The sequence below is a fragment of the Halichoeres trimaculatus genome, unplaced genomic scaffold (assembly GCF_033239565.1).
Source record: "Halichoeres trimaculatus isolate MK-OKI-2021-1 unplaced genomic scaffold, fHalTri1.1 fHalTri1_scaffold_18, whole genome shotgun sequence".
Lineage (NCBI taxonomy): Eukaryota > Metazoa > Chordata > Actinopteri > Labriformes > Labridae > Halichoeres > Halichoeres trimaculatus.
This window is the reverse complement of record NW_027437196.1, coordinates 6680521-6699861: the sequence shown is the minus strand read 5'-3', so window position 1 is coordinate 6699861 and position 19341 is coordinate 6680521. Positions and strand designations below refer to the sequence as shown.

Here is a 19341-nt window from a genome sequence, read left to right as displayed (position 1 = left end):
GTGATATTGCAAACAAAAGTCGTATCGTATCACATCATTAGTTGACTATTTTGTTTTGTTGATACTGTGATACCTTCTTTTTCTGCTTTGCTGCATCAATATTAGTCCACAGTTGTTGGTTCAACTGAAGTTTTTAATATTTAGTTTTATGCAGAAATGAAACTAAAACTCTGTGAGACATTATTTGAAACCCCAGCAAAAATTCATATGAATGCAAAACACTTATACTTAAGCACCAGTCATTGAACTGACCTCAGAGTTTCCAGTCTGCAGTTTGGACTCTCCAGAGCAGCACAAAGTATCTTCACTCCTGAGTCCTGCAGGTTGTTGTAGCTCAGGTCCAGCTCTCTCAGATGGGAGGGATTTGACTTCAGAGCTGAGGCCAAAACTTCAAAATGGGGCTCTGAGAGTCCACAGCCAGATAATCTGTCATAAAAATAAAATAATTTAAATGCTATTTAAAAACGATGGACTAATCCCAATAATCTGGTCTGAAACCATTAAATTTCTACAATGTGCACATTTCATAAATAAGTACAATTCCTTATTCCAGATGGACTTACATCGCCTTCCTGCAGTTCCTCACAGCTGGAATCAGTCTCAGTCGTCCCTCCTCTGTCGTATTGTACTTTCTCAAGTCCAACTCATCCAGGACCTCCCATGACATCTGCAGCATGTAGGCCAGGGCAGAGCAATGGATCTCAGAGAGTCTCTGTGATCTGTACTCTGACGTCAGGAACTCTTGGATCTCTTGATGGACTGAGTGATCGTTCATCTCAGTCAGACAATGGAAGATGTTGATGCTCCTGTCAGGAGAGATCTTCTCACTTTTTATCACCTTCAGGTTGTTGATGACTCGTTGGATCATTTCTGGATTGTTGTCTGTGTGACCCAGCAGGCCTCCTAAGAGCCTCTGGTTTGACTGCAGAGAGAGTCCATGAAGGAAGCGAACGAACAGGTCCAGGTGGTCGTTTCTACTGACAAGGGATTTCTCCATGGCTCTCTTCAGGAAGACATCCAGGGTAGAGTTACCACAATCTAAGTTTTTAAACTTAGAAGTCTTCTTTAAAGAGTAAAATGAGGGCCTGGATGTGTAGTCCCCTAGGAAAGCCATCAGAACGGCTGTGTTCCTGTGTGTGAAGCAGTGGAACATGTAGACAGCAGCTAGAAACTCCTGAACGCTCAGATGAACAAAGCTGTAGACTGTTTTCTGGAAGATCACACTCTCTCTTCTGAAGATCTCTGTACAAACTCCAGAGTACACCGAGGCCTCTGTGACATCCAGACCACAGCGCTCCAGGTCTTCTTGGTAGAACAGGATGTTTCCTTCCTCCAGGTTTTCATACGCCAGTCTGCCCAGCTTCAGGAGAACTTCTCCATCAGCCTCCATCAGCTCCTGAGGACTCGTCTCTTGGCCTTCATCGTATTTCTTCTTCTTTCTCTGAGTCTGAACCAGCAGGAAGTGTGAGTACAGGTCAGTCAGGGTCTTGGGCAGCTCTCCTCCCTGCTCTGTGCTCATCATGTGCTCCAGAACCGTAGCAGTGATCCAGCAGAAGACTGGGATCTGACACATGATGTGGAGGCTCCTGGACGTCTTGATGTGTGAGATGATTATGTTGGACAGATCTTCATCCCTGAACCTCCTCCTGAAGTACTCCTCCTTCTGGGCATCAGTGAAGCCTCGGACTTCTGTTAACCTGTCCACACATGAAGGAGGGATCTGATTGGCTGCTGCAGGTCGAGATGTTATCCAGATGAGAGCTGAGGGAAGCAGATTCCCCTTGATAAGGTTTGTTAACAGCACGTTTATCGATGACTTCTGTGTGACGTCAGACACAACCTCAGAGTTCTTGAAATTCAAAGACGGTCTGCTTTCATCCAGACCGTCAAAGATGAACAAAAGTTTACAGACAGCCAGCGTCTCTGCTGTCAGCTTCTGTAATGTTGGATGGAAAACATGGAGCAGACTGAGGAGACTGTAGCGCTCATCTCTGATCAGGTTCAGCTCCCTGAATGAAAGCAGAACCACCAGACTGAGGTCTTGGTTTTCAGAGCCCTCTGCCCAGTCCAGAGTGAACTTCTGCACTGAGAAAGTTTTTCCAACACCAGCGACACCGTTTGTCAGAACCACTCTGATGAGTTTCTGTTGGTCAGGTGAAGGTTTGAAGATGTCCTGGCACTGGATTGGTTTGTCAAGGATGGTCTCCATCTTGGAAGTTGTCTCGAGCTGTCTCACCTCATGTTGTGTGTTCACCTCTTCACTGAGGCCCTCTGTGATGTAGAGCTCAGTGTAGATCCTGTTGAGGAGAATTCTACTTCCTGTTTCATCAGTTCCTTCAGTCACAAGTTCAAACCTCCTCTTCACACAGATCTTATGCTCATCTATAACCTCCTGCAGACGGCGACCCACTAAAAGAGAGGATGTGAGATTCTGATTTTCATCTTTACAACATGTTTTTTTACCGTTTAGACAGTTATAATTGCAGACAGTCTTACTTTCTGATGAACCACACTGGTCCTGGTATGAGGCGATGCACTGTCTGCAGAACCAGTGTCCACAGTCGAGTAAAACCAGATCCTCAAGGACGTCCTCACATCTTGCACAGGAGGACAGCTTCTTCTCCACAGAAACAGGACTCCTCTTCATGTGTCTGTTGGCATAAAACTTCATCTGTTAGACAAGTTTTGATACCTACCTATACATAATGAACTTGACACAAAAAGTTAGGAAATGTGTGTCTGATGGATTATATAGGCTGAAGCTGAGAGGGACTACTGCCTGGGTGAGGAGGGCTTTTCTGTCTGAGTGTTCTGGATAGGAAAGGGGCTCAGCACCCACTGCTTGTTGTGAAGCAGCAAGTGCTGCTGTGGATCGATAGATACTTTCAAATCAGTCCCCATACTCCAGAAAAGTCGCTGAATTTGTCGCTAGTCGCTCTTCAGAAAAAGATGCTGAGAGGAGTCTAAAGAGTTTGCTAAATATAACAACAGAGCTGCTAAGTTGGAAACCCCAGCCAGCCACTGGTGGCATCATCAGTTTGGGTACTGAACCTCGGCAGCATAAGACGAGGCATGTTTTGATACTTTGTACTGCTGAAGCATTTCAGTCAGTCCCATAGAAAAAAAAAAAAAGTTCAGTACCCTGCCCCAGCCTGGCTCCTTCTCATGCCAGTTACACGCTGTTGTAGGATGATATCCTGTTCTTTAACCAGCATTTGACACAAATCTGCTGACTTGGATCACTCTGACACAAACAGCACTCCCAAGCTGATCCCACAAGTGTTCAATGGGTTGAAGTCAGGACTGCTGGCAGCCCATTCCACCCTCTGTACCCCCAAATTTTGGAGGAGGTCTCTGAGAAACCCTGCTGTGTGGGAATGGCGTTAACATTTTGGATAATTGAGATCAGTCCCAGACTGTGAAGATACAGGGTTGTCACCGATCTCAGAGTCTCCTTTCTCAGCATTAAAATGCCCTCCAACTATGACAAGCCTTAACACTGCAGTTCACAGTACAATCTCATCATGATTAAAGGCTGCATGGCTGAACCTTGGATCAGATCATAAAGTTTACATAAAACCTTTTTTTTTGGACTTCTCTGGTGACTCAGAAAAGTGACACCGTTGTAGTTATGATTAAAGATCAGTTTCTCAGTTTAGACCCTCGTACAGTTGGAGCAGAAACAGAGTCTTACTTTGTTCCTGAGGGTTCAGGATCATTACTGAAGTCTGAAGGTCTGCGTCTACAGTTGTCACTCTTCAAAGACAGACAGCTGGGGACAGAAGACACGGATTCTTCTTTATCCTCCTGAGATACGTCCATCTTCTCAGACCTGAGGGGAAGACAAGAAACAGAGGAAACACAGAGGCAAAATGAAGACAGAAATCCACATTTAAAGTCACCAACTTGACCTCTCTATGTCCCAGCCATGCAAACAATAAACTGTGATCCCCATATAAATCAGAGTTCAGCTCAGACAAACTGTCTTAACTTCACTGTGAAAGAAAAAGGAAAAGTTTTCCAAGACTTCACCTCAGCTAAGGATTATTCTTATATTACTATTAATATTCTTACATTAGAGATGATGATTTTAAAAGTCCGAGTATAAAAAACTCACCTTACTGTTTTCTCCTTCTGTTCAGGTTTCAAATGGCGTCCAATCAGACTGACGTCAACCTTAATCTCTCTAGTGATAAGAAATAATGAGTGTGTGTGCTTTGACTGTCAGCAGAACCAGTTTCTATAGCCAAGAGAGACTGGATCTATCAGGTTCTCCTGAAGACAGCACAGCAGGATGGCATCTCCTCCACGGAAACAGGACTCCGCTTCCTCTTCTTCATCTCTCTGTTGGGATGACATTTTCTTTAACAGATGATTTCATACCTATATAAGAAACTTTACACAAAAAGTAAGGAAATTTGTGTTCAAATCAAATCAAAGTTTCAGCCTTTCTTTCTCCACTTGCATCTTAACCCTCCCACCAGAGATGCATGGGAAAGATGCAATGAAATTTAAAAAGTGTGGAAACAAGGGGATTAATTTTAGGAAAAACGAGACGTCCATCCATCCGTAACGTCAGCTGATCACAGCTGGATCATTTTTCAGTCTGCTCTATCGGCTGTTTGTGTGTCTACCAGTAAAGTATGCCATTATTAGATTATTTATTCTTTATTTATCCTTTAGATGGGGGGTATCTTATCATTTACCTTGAAATTTATTTAAATAACTTATTCTTTATATTTTTATTTAATGATGTGTCAGGAACACAAAAGTATTAGTTATTAGATTTCAGGAACATGGCAGGAAAGGGTGAGTACTGGTATCAGGCTGGTACTGGCTTTATTTTAAGGTATCAGTACTACAAAGGCTGCCAATACCAGTAGCTGACACTCAAGACAAAAAACTCTTACATCAACACCAGAGCAAATGTGCGTCAGGTCCTGTTTAGACAACATGAATTATTATATTTATACTTGTATTATATTTTGCACCTTAGTTTATTTTAAAAAATTGCTCAAACTCTGACAGTTGTTAGTTTTGCACTTTTGTTAATTTATTGAAAACAAATCATTAACTGAGAGAGTTGTTTGTGTTTTATTTTGGACTTTATGGCTGAGTGACTGTGCTTTCTTTGTACAAACAATCTGTCACTGCTAATTGAAATTTTATGCATCAAAGTACTAGTAATACCAGGACTCTGTATCAGTGAGTACTAGGGCTGAACGACTTTGGAAAATAATGTAATTGTGATTTTTTTTGGACTAATATTGCAATTGTGATTTAGCATGCGTTTTTTTGGGAGGATGTTTATATTCTGCATTATTCACCAAACACAAGCAATAAACTGTTCTATAGTATGACCAACATGACAAAGAATACTGTCATCATATAAACAATCATTTCCTCTAGGCCAGGCCTACATGTTGTGATGGAACGAGATGATTTGATGCATGAATTGATAAAAATAACATATCTTTATTTAACAATTACAATTACAGCAGAATTTTGACTGATTAATTTAACTTCAAGCCCTGTAGATATGCCATAGAATTATCATCAATTACCTTAAATAAAATCAGAGAACTGAACAAAGCATGACAGAACAACAGGCCTTTTTTAATTGCAGCGTTTGCAATTTGAAAATCGCATTGTATTACATTGAGATGTCTGTTTAAATTTGATTAATTGTTTAGCCCTAGTGAGTACTCAAGAGGTAGTATGGTACTGGTGGTAATATGCCTAGAGCATTGAAATCATGTTACTCTTTACTTACCACATGCTCAACAATGGAACTTAAAAACCTCTAATGTTAATGTAACAAGTGTTTTTATTCATCTTTTAAAAACAGACTTCTCTTCGACCTAAATACTCTTCATTAATAGGGAAGCAATCATGAATATTTACATCCTAATGTAAGTTATTTTTTAGAGGCTGGATTTGACCAACACAGTTATAAAAACTCAGCCGCGATCCTCTGTTATATTGATTTTAGGACAGCTGTGCTCAGTGTTCTTAATATACTTTCATAACTGTACTCAGAGACAGTTTACAACTCCGTCTTTTCTCTATCACTTGTGTCCAGTGACGTGAGGTTTAAGATAAGCCCGAGCCCCTGCAGTATCTGGCAGTGAGTGATTTCCTGTATGGGGGCGTGTCCGTCAGTGTGAAAACTTAAGCGAAACTTGCTCTCGCATCTCATCGCCCATCCGATCAGTCTCCTCTCTCCTTTGAGAATAATTAACGCCTGGGATGTCACCCTGTATGGCGGCTCAGGAACTACTTTCGGTGCCGCGGAGGAAAGAGGAGACTGCAGTTTAGGGCCAAGGGATTCACCCATACTCTGTTCAGGAACTGACAGGTGACGTCGCAGAGACAACGCCCGTTAGCCACTCTATAGTTTGAATACGTCTCTACTGTTAACTTTGAGCAGTCTGACTTAGATGGTTACATTTCGAAACACATTTATACACTTTTCTAGTAACCACTACATGTAACACACACTTTAAATACTACTTTTGTAACAGTTTCACTATCGCAGGTAAACCCTCAAAATGGCGTGTCTCGGCGCTTCCTGTTATACTACGCAGTAAAAATTACTACACTTCTCTCGTCACTATACATCTCAAAACTATCGCTAGACAACACAGAACTACTTTTAGTAATCTTACATAAGTTAAGAAACATGGCTTTTCTTTAAAGCAAGTTTAAACATACCTGTGGAGTATAAGACAGAGGTAGTGGTGTAGGGAGAAGTGTGAAGGGATGTGTCGGCGAAACACGCTTCAAGGCTCGGTTTATATTTAGGAGGAGGAGCCTAAACTGATGACGTCTGAAGCCGCCCTGCCTGGCTGTACCACGTGACTGCCAAGGGAGTTTTGGGGGTTTTTTTTGTTTTTTTTTCTTCAGATTTTTTGCTGCAAGGTTTGACAGAAATGTTAACCCCTCTGGCTCTTTTCAAAATGAGGGTTTTTCATGGAGAGTTTTGGTTAGACTACAGTCTGAAATTTAATAGTTCGGATGGCGTTTATGTAGTTTTATGATAGTTTGGAGAGTTTAGTGAGCCCTAGCTGAGGTAAGTCATTACGATACTACAAACCCACTATCTTAATTTTTCCATGCTGACTATTGTTTACTGGGGCCACACCCCAAATTATATAATCTTGTGCTTGTGTGATGCACGTCATCATCTTCTGTACCATGTGAGATGGTGTTATTCAAGGCAGGAGAGGTTTTGTTAGAAAAAAAGTCACAAAAAAATGTGAATCTGTTATTTCTGAATAAGAATGAATAAAACCTCCCCTGTTCTGAACATCATTGTCCAAGCTACAAAAACACATTCAGTGCCCTCTTCAACCACAACCTTATCTATCATACGATACGACCATTTCTGTCAGAATTTACACAGAATATATCCAAAAATATTTTATTTTACACATATGATAATACATGCAGAGCAATAACTTGATCATACATTTTTAATTTACAGTCATTCAAAAGAGCCATGACAGACACAAAAATAAAATGCATAACACATTACATGGTTAAGATACAGCTGCCTGTGATTATACACCTGACCAGTAGGTGGTTTTGTGTGCACATGAAGTTTTGAGAGATACACTCTTTCTCAAATCAATTGGCTCAAGTGGTTACATTCACGGTTACACCCCCAACTGTAAAAAACCCAAACACTTTTCTGTGTTGTACTTAGTTTAACACTGAAGTATGAAGGCTGAGCCAAAACTCTATACAGTTAAATATGAAATGTCATGCAAAGGAAGAAATTAGTGTGTGGCAAGCATTTATAATTTTCAACAGTTGTTAATTAGACAATATGATGTTTTCCTTGTTTTGAATCAAATAGAATAGAACTTTATTGTCATTGTAACAAGTTAAACGAAATTGAAGTCACAGCAGCAATCAAGAAAACAAAAGTAAGAAAGTGTATAGAAAGTGCAAAAAGGTCCATAAGGTGCCGCAAGGCATTATGGGGCGTTTTCTTCTCCTTTTCTTTTGAAAAGGATGGTCCGGTGTTTCCTAAGCTAAAGGAGATGTTAAAGGAAGCAACGACCCTCCTTTCCTTAACTTTTGAAGAATTCGAACAGCACTTATCATGGCCGATGCTTAAATGCTTCCAGGTCATTTCTTCAGTTAGGAAGGTTCCTGATCAAAAAAGGACTATTCGGATGCCCCCTTTGTCTCCTGGATCCTGTCTGCTCACAGCAGGAGCATGCTGATCATGTCAAAATGCCATAAAATGCCATAAAATGCTATTAATCTGCCTGATTAATCAATCTGTCACTAGTTGACAGAAGAACTGTTTACCTGCATAGAGTTAAGGTTCACCTTGTTAAAATGTGCATTATAAATACACTTGTATTGTATTGGTGCTGACAAGGAATTTGGATTTACAAAATGTGTAAGAATAAATGACAAAGCAGATTCTTCATTTTCATATATTAGAGAACCCTTTTTTAATAATGCAAAAATGTACAAAAAAGTGTCCAGATGGCAAAACTGTGAAATGTATCATTTTTACATGGGACTCTGTGGGAATTCATTCACTTTTGGAGACAGCCTCCAGTGGACATATGATGAACTGCAGTTTGTTTCCGTCCTTTACTTTTTTTTTTTCATACTCTTGTTGATTTTTTCCCTCTTCCTTTTTTACAACATTGGGGGCTTTACCCGCATGGAGTAAATCTCTTTCACTTGTGACAAACAGCCACAAAAATCCACATTTTAAGACAACGGGCAAAATGTAAACTTCCAGCTGTTATCATCACCATATCCCGCCGTTGTGTTGCTTTCTCTTCACCTCAACTTCAGCTTCCGGGAAAGGTATGGATCCAGCTCACGAAGGGCAGAGATAAAAAATAAGCTGGCTTCATTCCCCTTTCTTCGTATCGTGTCAATCACTTCTCGTGCTTTATCTTCTCTATTTGCTATATTAAATGAGTCCATCTCACCATCATTTATGACACCTCTCTGCAGGAGCCGATCCAGAAGATCTTTCAGAACAGAATTAGACACACTCTTTACAAACTGTGTCCTTGCTGAAAACAGCTTTTCCTGTGCTTGGACCCCATCATCTGCTGGGTCCCCGTCCTCTGCAGGGTCTCCCTCCTCTGCTGAGACTCTGTCCAGTCTTGATTCCCTATGTAAACCTGAAAAGCAGCCCAAGAAATGATATTTACTCAACTTATTATCCCTTAACAAAAAAAATAGATAAAACCAGTTATTGTGGTTCAAAATATTCATATTTCTGTAGGGCCGGCATTTGGTTGCCACCACTTGCAGAGGCAGACATGGGGGTCATGTGCATGGGAGGCTGGGTGGCAGTCAAGGTTCTGACCCTCAGTGTGCTGATCCCTGTCAGAGTAAACTGGTCTTGACCTTGAACATTACCTCGCTGACAGGGAAAGAATTGCGGTTTTTGCAGGAGGTTTACAAAGAGGTTACAAAGCGGAAGGTTCTGACACTGGTCGGGGTTGTGAATCCCAGGGACCTCATTGTTGGAAAATCCCAACATGTAGTTCAAGTGAACAGGAGGTCTTCAACTCTTCTGGAGGAGCTTGTCATGCATCCTGGGGGAGGTTGGGAACATGGAATCTGAATGGTCCATGCTCAGTTATGAAAGTGGGTGCAAGAAGCTCTGGCCTAAAGGCCTTTTGTGCCTGTCATGGTAATAACCTTCAAACCTGCTGGTGGACACCTGGGGCGAAAGTAGTTGTCATGCTGAAGAATGAGGCCTTTCAAGCTTGGCTAGCCCAGGAGTCTCTGTTAACAGCTAACAAGGGTCAGGTGGCTAGGAGGGCTGCAACTTCTGCAAACTGTCAGCCCGCTTTAGATGGGAAACAAGTCTGGCCCCTGACTGTTCTCCACAGAGGAGAAGAACTATTGACCCAGTCCATAGTTATTGCCAGTGCAAGGAGGCAAACTTTTGTGGAGTCTGAAAACCCATGGGAGGCTTTGTTCTTATGAGTTTGTTAACTTGTTTAGAATGCTGCTTCAACAACATGACCCTGGATAAAGGGGAGGAAAAAGGTGTTGGATTGATATATGTTAGAAAATAGGGATGTCCTCATCCCTATCTCAGATGCTGGTCCTCTGCTACGGGACAAATGGGGAAAGAGGCTTTAATGTAGCAGTGTAATTTTTTGTGCCACCAAGGTGTTGTCTAAGTAAAGAGAACCACTGGAGTAACAGAAGGATAGACATGGACCTTTAACTCTTCTCCATCACAGGGGTACAAAGACAAGGGATTGGCTCTCACAGCTGAAGGGTGAATCCTGCCTTACCTGTCAGGAACACAGTACGTTTCCAGACTTCTCTCTGGTCTTGGTCCAGGATGATCAGACACACTTCCTCTGGGTTCGACTTGAGGAAAACTTCAAATGTTGGGACAAAACTTTGACCATACTTCAGACGAAATGTCGCACTCTGAAAAGAAAAAGAAGTCATTGTAATGCTCTCCTCTTTATGTGTGACTGTGATGTGAAGTACAAACTGTATTAATCATAACTGTTCCTGATTGTTATCGTGATCAGATTGTCTCACCTTGGGCTGTAGATAAAACTGAGGTTCACTCTGGATGATGTACCTTTGATCATGGTTTAGTAGACAGGCAGAAGAGATCTCAATCTGAGTTTTGTTTTTCCCTTCTTGTTGGGCGACGAGCTTCAGGGACAGAACAAGATTATTTCTGTTATTGGTTTCATTTGCTTTTTTCATCTTTACTTGAAGAATACAGTTAACTTCGTCCAAAACAATCTTCTCAAAGTAAAGTAAACACAGCCATCATTCAGTTCAGTCCAGGATGCTTCTTTAAAGTAAAAAGTGATTCAGTTTGATTCCATTATGAACAGTCTGACCACATCTGATGCAAACTAACCAAGACAATGACCCAAACATTATCAATGCACATTTCTGTGGATAAGCATGAGGCTTCAAATGTTTGCCTGTTTAACAAACAAGTTTCTGCAAATTGCAATATTGGTTTCTGTTATTCAGATCTCCCATAGCTCACTCAGGAAGCACGCCTAGAAAGTAAATTTTGGCAACCACATTACCCCTTTCCATCTGCTGTTGAAATACCATACATCTAAACTTGAGATCACAAGCGTTGGTGTAAAGGTATCAGTTTAGCATCAACACCTCAGGATGGTTTTTAGCAGGTATGACATCAAGCTTTACCTTATCCATGTCAGTGTTTTCTGGCACCAGAAACACATCAAGAACTTGATGCCTGTCGTCTGGAGGTCGGAGGAACAGCAGGACCAGGCCATCTACCGGTGATGAGTTTTCAAGAAACCTTTTAATGAAATCCCAGACCAAGCCCAAGGCAGAGAGGTGGGGGACGTCCACAACCACATGAGTGTCTGTGATGTGAAGCGGCTTCAGGAAGCTCATTCCATCATCAGTGACGTGAGCGACAGACAACACATCATCAATAAGCAGCGCTGAAGAAACAAAGAGATGTTAGATGTATCTCAGTGATTTTTCCCTGCTTGAATTCTGAGTCATTATTTATCGACTGAAATCTACTCTGAAGAACGGTCAACTCTATATCCATGTGTGATCTATGTGTGTGTGTTCATTGTTACAGCTCAGCTCGTATAAGTCTAGCTCCATTTAACTGATTCTTCAAACGCAGAGGAAAGCTTCGTGGTTACCTTCCTGAGGTTCACAGTGTGGGAAGTGGAGCTGACGCACGGCTTTCTCTGAACACTTGATTTTGAACAGCGGTCCAGCTGCTTTCTTTCCAGCTGGTTCGAGGAAGCTCAAATCCCATTGGACAGTCCCGTACAGAAGCTCCGCCTCTTTTGCCATAACAAATACCAGTCCTGTTGAAGTACACTGGAACACACCTTTACCAGGACACCTGAACCTAGAGGACCAAAGAAACTCTAATTAACTTTTATCTCATGCATATTATTCTGAATGTGTTGGATATTAAATTCCCTTTAAATCACAAGATATAAAGTAATACGCTCTGCTTGTGAAAGACTCCTGGTGCTCCCAGCTCAGCGCGGCTCCAAATCTCTAACCAGACTCTTCTCCTCTGTTGTGCCCAAATGGTGGAATGAATTACCTAACTCTTTATGATCCACAGAGTCCCTTTCTACTTTAAGAGATGTCTGAAGACTCATGTGTTCAGGAAACACATAAGCACTTAATCTGACCCTTCTCCTCTTTGTCTTTAAAGGTAGAATGAGTCAGGAGGTCTAAGACCCAGCTCTTAGTGAATTTTCAGCACTATTTATTGAATGTTGTTGAAGGTTGAAGTATGCTGTTGCAGCAATTAATTGTTGTTTGTAAGCTAGATCATTCTACATTATTAAAGAAAAAATCCTGCACTTAATGGCGGCACCTGCAGTCGAATAACTTGTAGCACTGTTGTTGCACCTAGGTTTTACTTGTGTCCAATTCTGTTCCAAATTCTTGCTTGTGTTTTCTGTCACTTTGGACAGAAGCTTCTGCCAAATGAAACTGTAGAGCTGTAGAAATACATCCTCATTTGTACTGGGGTTCTTAGAACATGCCAAACTGTTTTACCAATCGCGCAGGCTGCTAGTTTCTGTGCAGAGCTGAGGGAAAAAAACTCTCAGACTTTAGGAAATGACAGTTGTGACACACAATGTCAGTCGTCAGCATGTTATTTTGCTGTTTTGTTGGCGTACAACTTCATGGTAGCTGTTTGACATGCAGCACCAGAAAATGTCAAACTCATCAGCAACAACATCAGCAATGACCAAAGTGACTCATTTTGGACAACCAAGTCAACAAATCATTGCACTCCTTCAGACAACAGGATAGTTTTCCACTTCTCCTCATCTAAAGGTCCATTTATGCTCAACGTTGCATAGGAATACTGATATGGACAGAGCTCTGCGTTCATTTCCTCTGTATTTCTGCACGTTTCCATAAAGCTTACGGATATGGACCAAACGGAGCAGTATCACTGGAAAGCGTGGGGGCAGTGTTGCTGTTACTACTCGACACAAAGCTTTAGCGAGACACAATGGCTGAGCTTTCGCGATGTATTTGACTGCCTCACTGATCATCGCCTGCTACAACGCTGCCTCTGTTTTTGTCTTCTATGCAAGTGGTACGTTATTAATACCTCCTCCACAGTCCCCATGCTTGTTTTTGAGTTAATTGTCATTAACTTTAAACTCTGGGCTGACCCCCCTGCTGGATGTACTGGTTAACTGCAATGCCAACGCAAAGGACGCACTGAAGCAGTGATGGTACCATCATTTGAAATGGACTAATACATTTTTCGTTTGTAAAGGGAGTATCAATGGGCCTTGCGCTGATTTCCACTACAGAGTCATGTCTGTTTTTTATGCAGTGCTGAGTCCATTTGGTATTGATTGTCTCTCTGCCTTTTATACTGATTTTTCCAGGTTTTCCCAATCTTTTAATGGTATCATGAACTGCTGATGATGATTTTCCAAATGTTTGCAATTCTTACTCTGAGACTTTCAGATTTTTATGATGACATTAAATTTATGTGACATACACAACACACACAACATACCCCAGAAGCCATATAAAGTTGAATGCCACTGTAAGAGAAGTTATCATCATCAGTTCAGGTACCTGTTGGGTTCAGACAGTGAACTAACCAGAAAAGAAAGGATGGAAGAGTGTTACCTGTATGTAGAATCAATCTTTTCGGGTGAGAAGGGTTGTGGAGCCTGGAAATATGAAAGGCAGAGGGGTAAAAACTTTCTGTAACATTGGGTCCACTCCTGACATAAATAAAATAATTCTTGAGAGTGATAACATGTGAAGTCAGTGTAAACAGAATAGACTTTATTTTAGATCATGAGGTCAGGAGGTGGCTGTTTTGTGTCACTGTTGTTCTGATTTTAGTAACTCAGCTACTTCATGACCCCACACAAAAACTATTAATAATCAAAAAATAAATTATATTCTGTTTGTTATTTTAAGAACTATATCAGTAGAGGAACCTTATGTGTTTTGCACCTTTTCTTCATCATAATACAGGGGAAGCTTTTCCTTCGCAACCTGGTTGACATCGTCATCATCTGATGAAGAGATGGAGGGCTTGGGCTGCTGACCTGTGATTTAAAAAGAACAAAAAGATGAAGAAGGAGCACCTGATGGTTATGAAACCAGTTACGTACAGTATGCTCAACAACCTAAAGAATGGACTCTTCAGCCCACCACACAGAAGCTTCGCACCTGAGTCCTGAAGCTTGATGTCCCTCAGGTCTGGATAGTAGGAGTGGAACTGTAGAGCTGAGATCCCAGCCTCACAGAGACGTAATAAGACAGATATTCTGTAACAATGTTTAAAATGTGCCGTTAATAAGAAATCTGTCAAAAATTTCCTTAACCAAAACAAATCCCAGAGTAACTGGGCTTTAGAAGATGGTGTTTTTTGGCTTGGCAGCTGGACCACACCCAAAAAAAGGAAAACAGGAGGGCACAGAAGAGAAACCGTTCAGGACCACCAAGTTACTAGCTCTAAAGTAAGTTCTGATAAAAAAAAAAGATATGTCAGCAGACTGTGAGGTTTTACTTTGCTCATTTTCAGAGCTCTTACTGCTTCTTCAAATCAACGTGATGATGAAGTCTCCCTTTGTTCGGCTGGCAACAACTGAAACGCTTTCAAATGCTTCACACACGTGGCTCATCGATCCATATTTTGATCCATTCATAAAAAGAGTAATCTACAAACCCCTCATACCTCTTGATTAAATGTTAAGGTTGGGATACAATTGTTAACAAGGGGTTCCAAAAGTTATCCTGAAGGAACAACCACTAAAATTGTGAAGGGATAGAGGAGAACAGACAAAATGATGCTGAGCCACGGCACACAGACTCCCTGAACCAAAACAAAGCTCACATACTCTCACCAGCCACTTAATTGGGTACACCTGCCCAACTGCTTGTTAACGCAAATTTCTAATCAGCCAATCACATGGCAGCAACTCAGTGCATTTAGGCATGTAGACATGGTCAAGATGATCTGCTGCGGTTTAAACCGAGCATCAGAATGGAAAAAAAAGGTGATTTCAGAGATTTTGAACGTGGCACAACCATCTCTAGGGTTTACAGAGAATGGTCCCAAAAAGAGAAAATATCCAGTAAGCAGCAGTTCTGTGGGACAAAATGCCTTGTTGATGCCAGAGGTCAGAGGAGAATGGACAGACTGGTTGGAGCTGATAGAAAGGCAACAGTAACTCAAATAACCACTGGTTACAACCGAGGTCTGCAGAAGAGCATCTCTGAACACACAACACGTCCAACCTTGAGGCAGATGGGCTACAGCAGCAGAAGACCACACCAGGTGACCCTCCTGTCAGCTAAGAACAGGAAACTGAGGCTACAATTCACACAGCAACACCAAAACTGGACAATAGCAGATTGGAAAAACGTTGCCTGGTCTGATGAGTCTGGATTTCTGCTCCACATTCAGATGGTAGGGTCAGAATTTGGCATCAACAACATGAAAGCATGGATCCATCCTGCCTTGTATCAATGGTTCAGGCTGCTGCTGGTGTAATGGTGTGGGGGTATTTTCTTGGCTCACTTTGGGCCCCTTAGTACCAACTGAGCATGGTTTAAAGTCCACAGCCTACCTGAGTATTGTTGCTGACCATGTCCATCCCTTTATGAGCACAGTGTACCCATCTTCTGATGGCTACTTCCAGCAGGATAACGCTCCATGTCATAAAGCTGGAATCATCTCAGACTGCTTTCTTCAACATGACAATGAGTTCCCTGTACTCAAATGTCCTCCACAGTCCCCAGATCTCAATCCAATAGAGCACCTTTGGGATGTGGTGAAACGGGAGATTCTCATCATGGATGTCAAGACGACATGAATCTTGAATCCCCTTGAATCTATGCCACCAAGGATTAAGGCAGTTCTGAAGACAAAAGGGGGTCCAACCCGGTACAAGCAAGGTGTTCCTAATAAAGTGGCCGGTGAGTGTAGAAGCTCAGATAAAACCACTGCTGCTGAGCAGCTGACCAGAATACAAACTTCTCAAGAATCACTCTGAATCGTTAAAAAAGCACATGGGAGACCTGGAATCCATGAAGGAAGAACACAAAAAAGCCCAGCTAACAACCCTCACAAAAACTGTAAACTAAAACTGTAAATAAATGTGACTTGCACTTCAGTGCAACTTGTTTTTTTTCCTCTTCCAGGTGCGTTTTTTGAATGATAGCTTAGGAAGTAAAAAACAGTAAGATTCCCACACCTGCTTGAAACTATGAGCAATCAGAGTCAAAAACCTGACTTGCAGTGTGATAACTCAATGAACAAAACCAACAAGTGAGATCCCCTCACACAGTGTTAACACTTTTTCATTATTTCAGTCATAGATACACTCACATTGCCTTTCTGTAGGGCCTCTCAGCATGACTCTCAAGCATTCTTTGAAGCTCATCAGAGCTATTTATTTCATCCCCTATCATATGCAGCATATCAGCCAGAGTACGGCGAGATCTCTCAGAGAGTTTTTCTTCCTCTGACTTCAGGAACTTTTGGATCTCGTTATAAGCTGAGAGGTCCTTCATCTCCATCAGACAGTAGAAGATGTTGATGCGCCTGTCAGGAGAGATCTCATCACTGTTTATCTCCTTCAGGTTGTTGATGACTCTCTGGATCATTTCTGGACTACTGTCTGTGTGACCCAGCAGACCTCCTAAGAGTCTTTGGTTTGACTCCAGAGAGAGTCCATGAAGGAAGCGAACAAACAGGTCCAGGTGTCCGTTTTTACTGACAAGGGATTTCTCCATGGCTCTCTTCAGGAAGACATCCAGGGTTGAGTTACCACTATCAGAGTTTATAAACAACTTGGAAATCTTCTTCAAATAGAAAAACGAGAGCCAGGATGTGTTGTCCTCTAGGAAAGCCTCCAGTACGGCTGTGTTCTTGTTTGTGAAGCAGTGAAACATGTAGACAGCAGCCAGAAACTCCTGAACACTCAGATGAACAAAGCTGTAGACTGGTTTCTGGAAGATCACACTCTCTCCTCTAAAGATCTCTGTACAAACTCCAGAGTACACCGAGGCCTCTGTGACATCCAGACCACAGCGCTCCAGGTCTTCTTGGTAGAACATGATGTTTCCTTCCTCCAGGTTTTCAAACGCCAGTCTGCCCAGCTTCAGGAGAACTTCTCCATCAGCCTCCATCAGCTCCTGAGGACTCGTCTCTTGTCCTTCATGGTACTTCTTCTTCTTCCTCTGAGTCTGAACCAGCAGGAAGTGTGAGTACAGGTCAGTCAGGGTCTTGGGCAGCTCTCCTCTCTGCTCTGTGCTCATCATGTGCTCCAGAACCGTAGCAGTGATCCAGCAGAAGACTGGGATCTGACACATGATGTGGAGGCTCCTGGACGTCTTGATGTGTGAGATGATTCTGTTGGACAGATCTTCATCCCTGAACCTCCTCCTGAAGTACTCCTCCTTCTGGGCGTCAGTGAAGCCTCGGACTTCTGTTACCCTGTCCACACATGAAGGAGGGATCTGATTGGCTGCAGCAGGTCGAGATGTTATCCAGATGAGAGCTGAGGGAAGCAGATTCCCCTTGATGAGGTTTGTTAACAGCACGTTTACGGACGACCTCTGTGTGACGTCAGACACAACCTCAGTGATGTCGAAATCCAGGGGCAGTCTGCTTTCATCCAGACCGTCAAAGATGAACAAAAGTTTACAGACAGCCAGCGTCTCTGCTGTCAGCTTCTGTAATGTTGGATGGAAAACATGGAGCAGACTGAGGAGACTGTAGCGCACGTCTCTGATCAAGTTCAGCTCCCTGAATGAAAGAGGAACCACCAGACTGAGGTCCTGGTTTTCAGAGCCCTCTGCCCAGTCCAGAGTGAACTTCTGCACTGAGAAAGTTTTTCCAACACCAGCGACACCGTTTGTCAGAACCACTCTGATGAGTTTCTGTTGGTCAGGTGAAGGTTTGAAGATATCCTGGCACTGGATCGGTTTGTCTTGGAGGGTCTTCTTCTCGGAAGCTTTGTCGAGTTGTCTCACCTCATGTTGTGTGTTCACCTCTTCACTGAGGCCCTCTGTGATGTAGAGCTCAGTGTAGATCCTGTTGAGGAAGGTTCTACTTCCTGTTTCATCAATTCCTTCAGTCACACGTTCACATCTTTTCCTCAGACTGATCTTCTGTTCATCTATAACCTCCTGTAGACCACCATCTCCTGAAAGAAAGGAGGTGAGATTCTAGTTTAATTCTCAAAACTTACTTTTTAATGTGTACAGACAGTTTTATTTGCAGCCAGTCTTACTTTGTTCAGTCCTGGTCAAAGGGGTTGTCAGCGGTCCAGGGTCTGTTCTGGATCTTTTTCCACACTGGGGACAGGAGGGGTCTCCTGATGAACCAGATGGGTTCATCTGGCACACAGCACAGCAGGATGGCTCCTCCTCCACAGAAACATCACTCCTCTTCCTCATCTTTGTCTCTCTGTTGGAATTAAATTTTCTGTGTTCGATGAATCTGAATCTATACAATGAGCTCAACATAAAAAGTAAGAAAATTTGTTTTTGGTGGATCATTTCATCTATATGGAGGATTCAACAATGGGGGGGGGGGGGGGGGGGGGTAGTTAGTAAGTGACTTTTAAGAAGTGCTGGGATGACTATACCTGGTTTTACTTTGAGTAAGACTTTTGTAAACTGCATTTGGAGCCTATGTTAAAGCCCTATCTGCATTTTCAGCAAGTCAAATTCAAAACTATTTAAGACTTTCAAGGATGTGTGGATGCCCAGATTATTTATAAAGTGAAAATTCAAGGGCAAACCGTATTTCAGGCACACATAGGTCCTCTGATGATACTAATATATATATATATATATATATATATATATATATATATATATATATATATATATATATATATATATTATAATAATTCTAACTATTTATATATTTTTCAGTAACTGCTCATCACACACATTTAGTGTATAGTCTCTTACCTCTTTCCTGTGAACTGAACCTTTTCATTCTTTGAGTCACTCTTTGAAGGTGGAGACCCTGGTATCTCCTCTTTCTTTGTGTGTAAATCCATTTTCTAGTTTTCATCCAGTCTGACAGTTAAACACACACACAGCTCAGGATATAATCAGCAAAACATGTTTTCGCCGAGAGAAGCGAGATCAGGAAGTATCAGCCCGTCTATCTGTCAAAACAGCGACTTCCTCTACTTTATGTGTGCCATACGAGTTCACTTTAACGATCCACAAGGAGAAGTCTGATCCGGTTCAAGTTAAAAAGGAAAAACACGAAAATACCCACCTTCATGTCTCTCCAAACTTTGAACCGTTTCCTCCTTTCTCTGACAG

At 42.0% G+C, this 19341-nt stretch overlaps 1 protein-coding gene across 3 annotated transcripts in view; it reads right to left on the bottom strand.

Moving 5' to 3' along the window:
- LOC141807369 (NACHT, LRR and PYD domains-containing protein 1a allele 5-like) overlaps window positions 1-19341 on the bottom strand; it is a 26720-nt gene extending 7379 nt beyond the window's left edge. The window contains exons 1-6 of one of the 3 annotated variants that reach the window (XM_074693331.1): window positions 6715-6785; window positions 4118-4344; window positions 3695-3832; window positions 2497-2651; window positions 564-2409; window positions 253-426 (exon numbers count right to left, since the gene is read on the bottom strand). In XM_074693331.1, coding sequence (XP_074549432.1) covers window positions 253-426; window positions 564-2409; window positions 2497-2651; window positions 3695-3822 — 2303 coding nt within the window. In that variant the 5' untranslated portion in view covers window positions 3823-3832; window positions 4118-4344; window positions 6715-6785. Of the gene's footprint in view, window positions 1-252; window positions 427-563; window positions 2652-3694; window positions 3833-4117; window positions 4345-6714; window positions 6786-17055; window positions 18201-18287; window positions 18464-18975 lie in introns of those variants that run through there. The other 2 variants (XM_074693332.1, XM_074693330.1) reach the window with 2 other exon arrangements.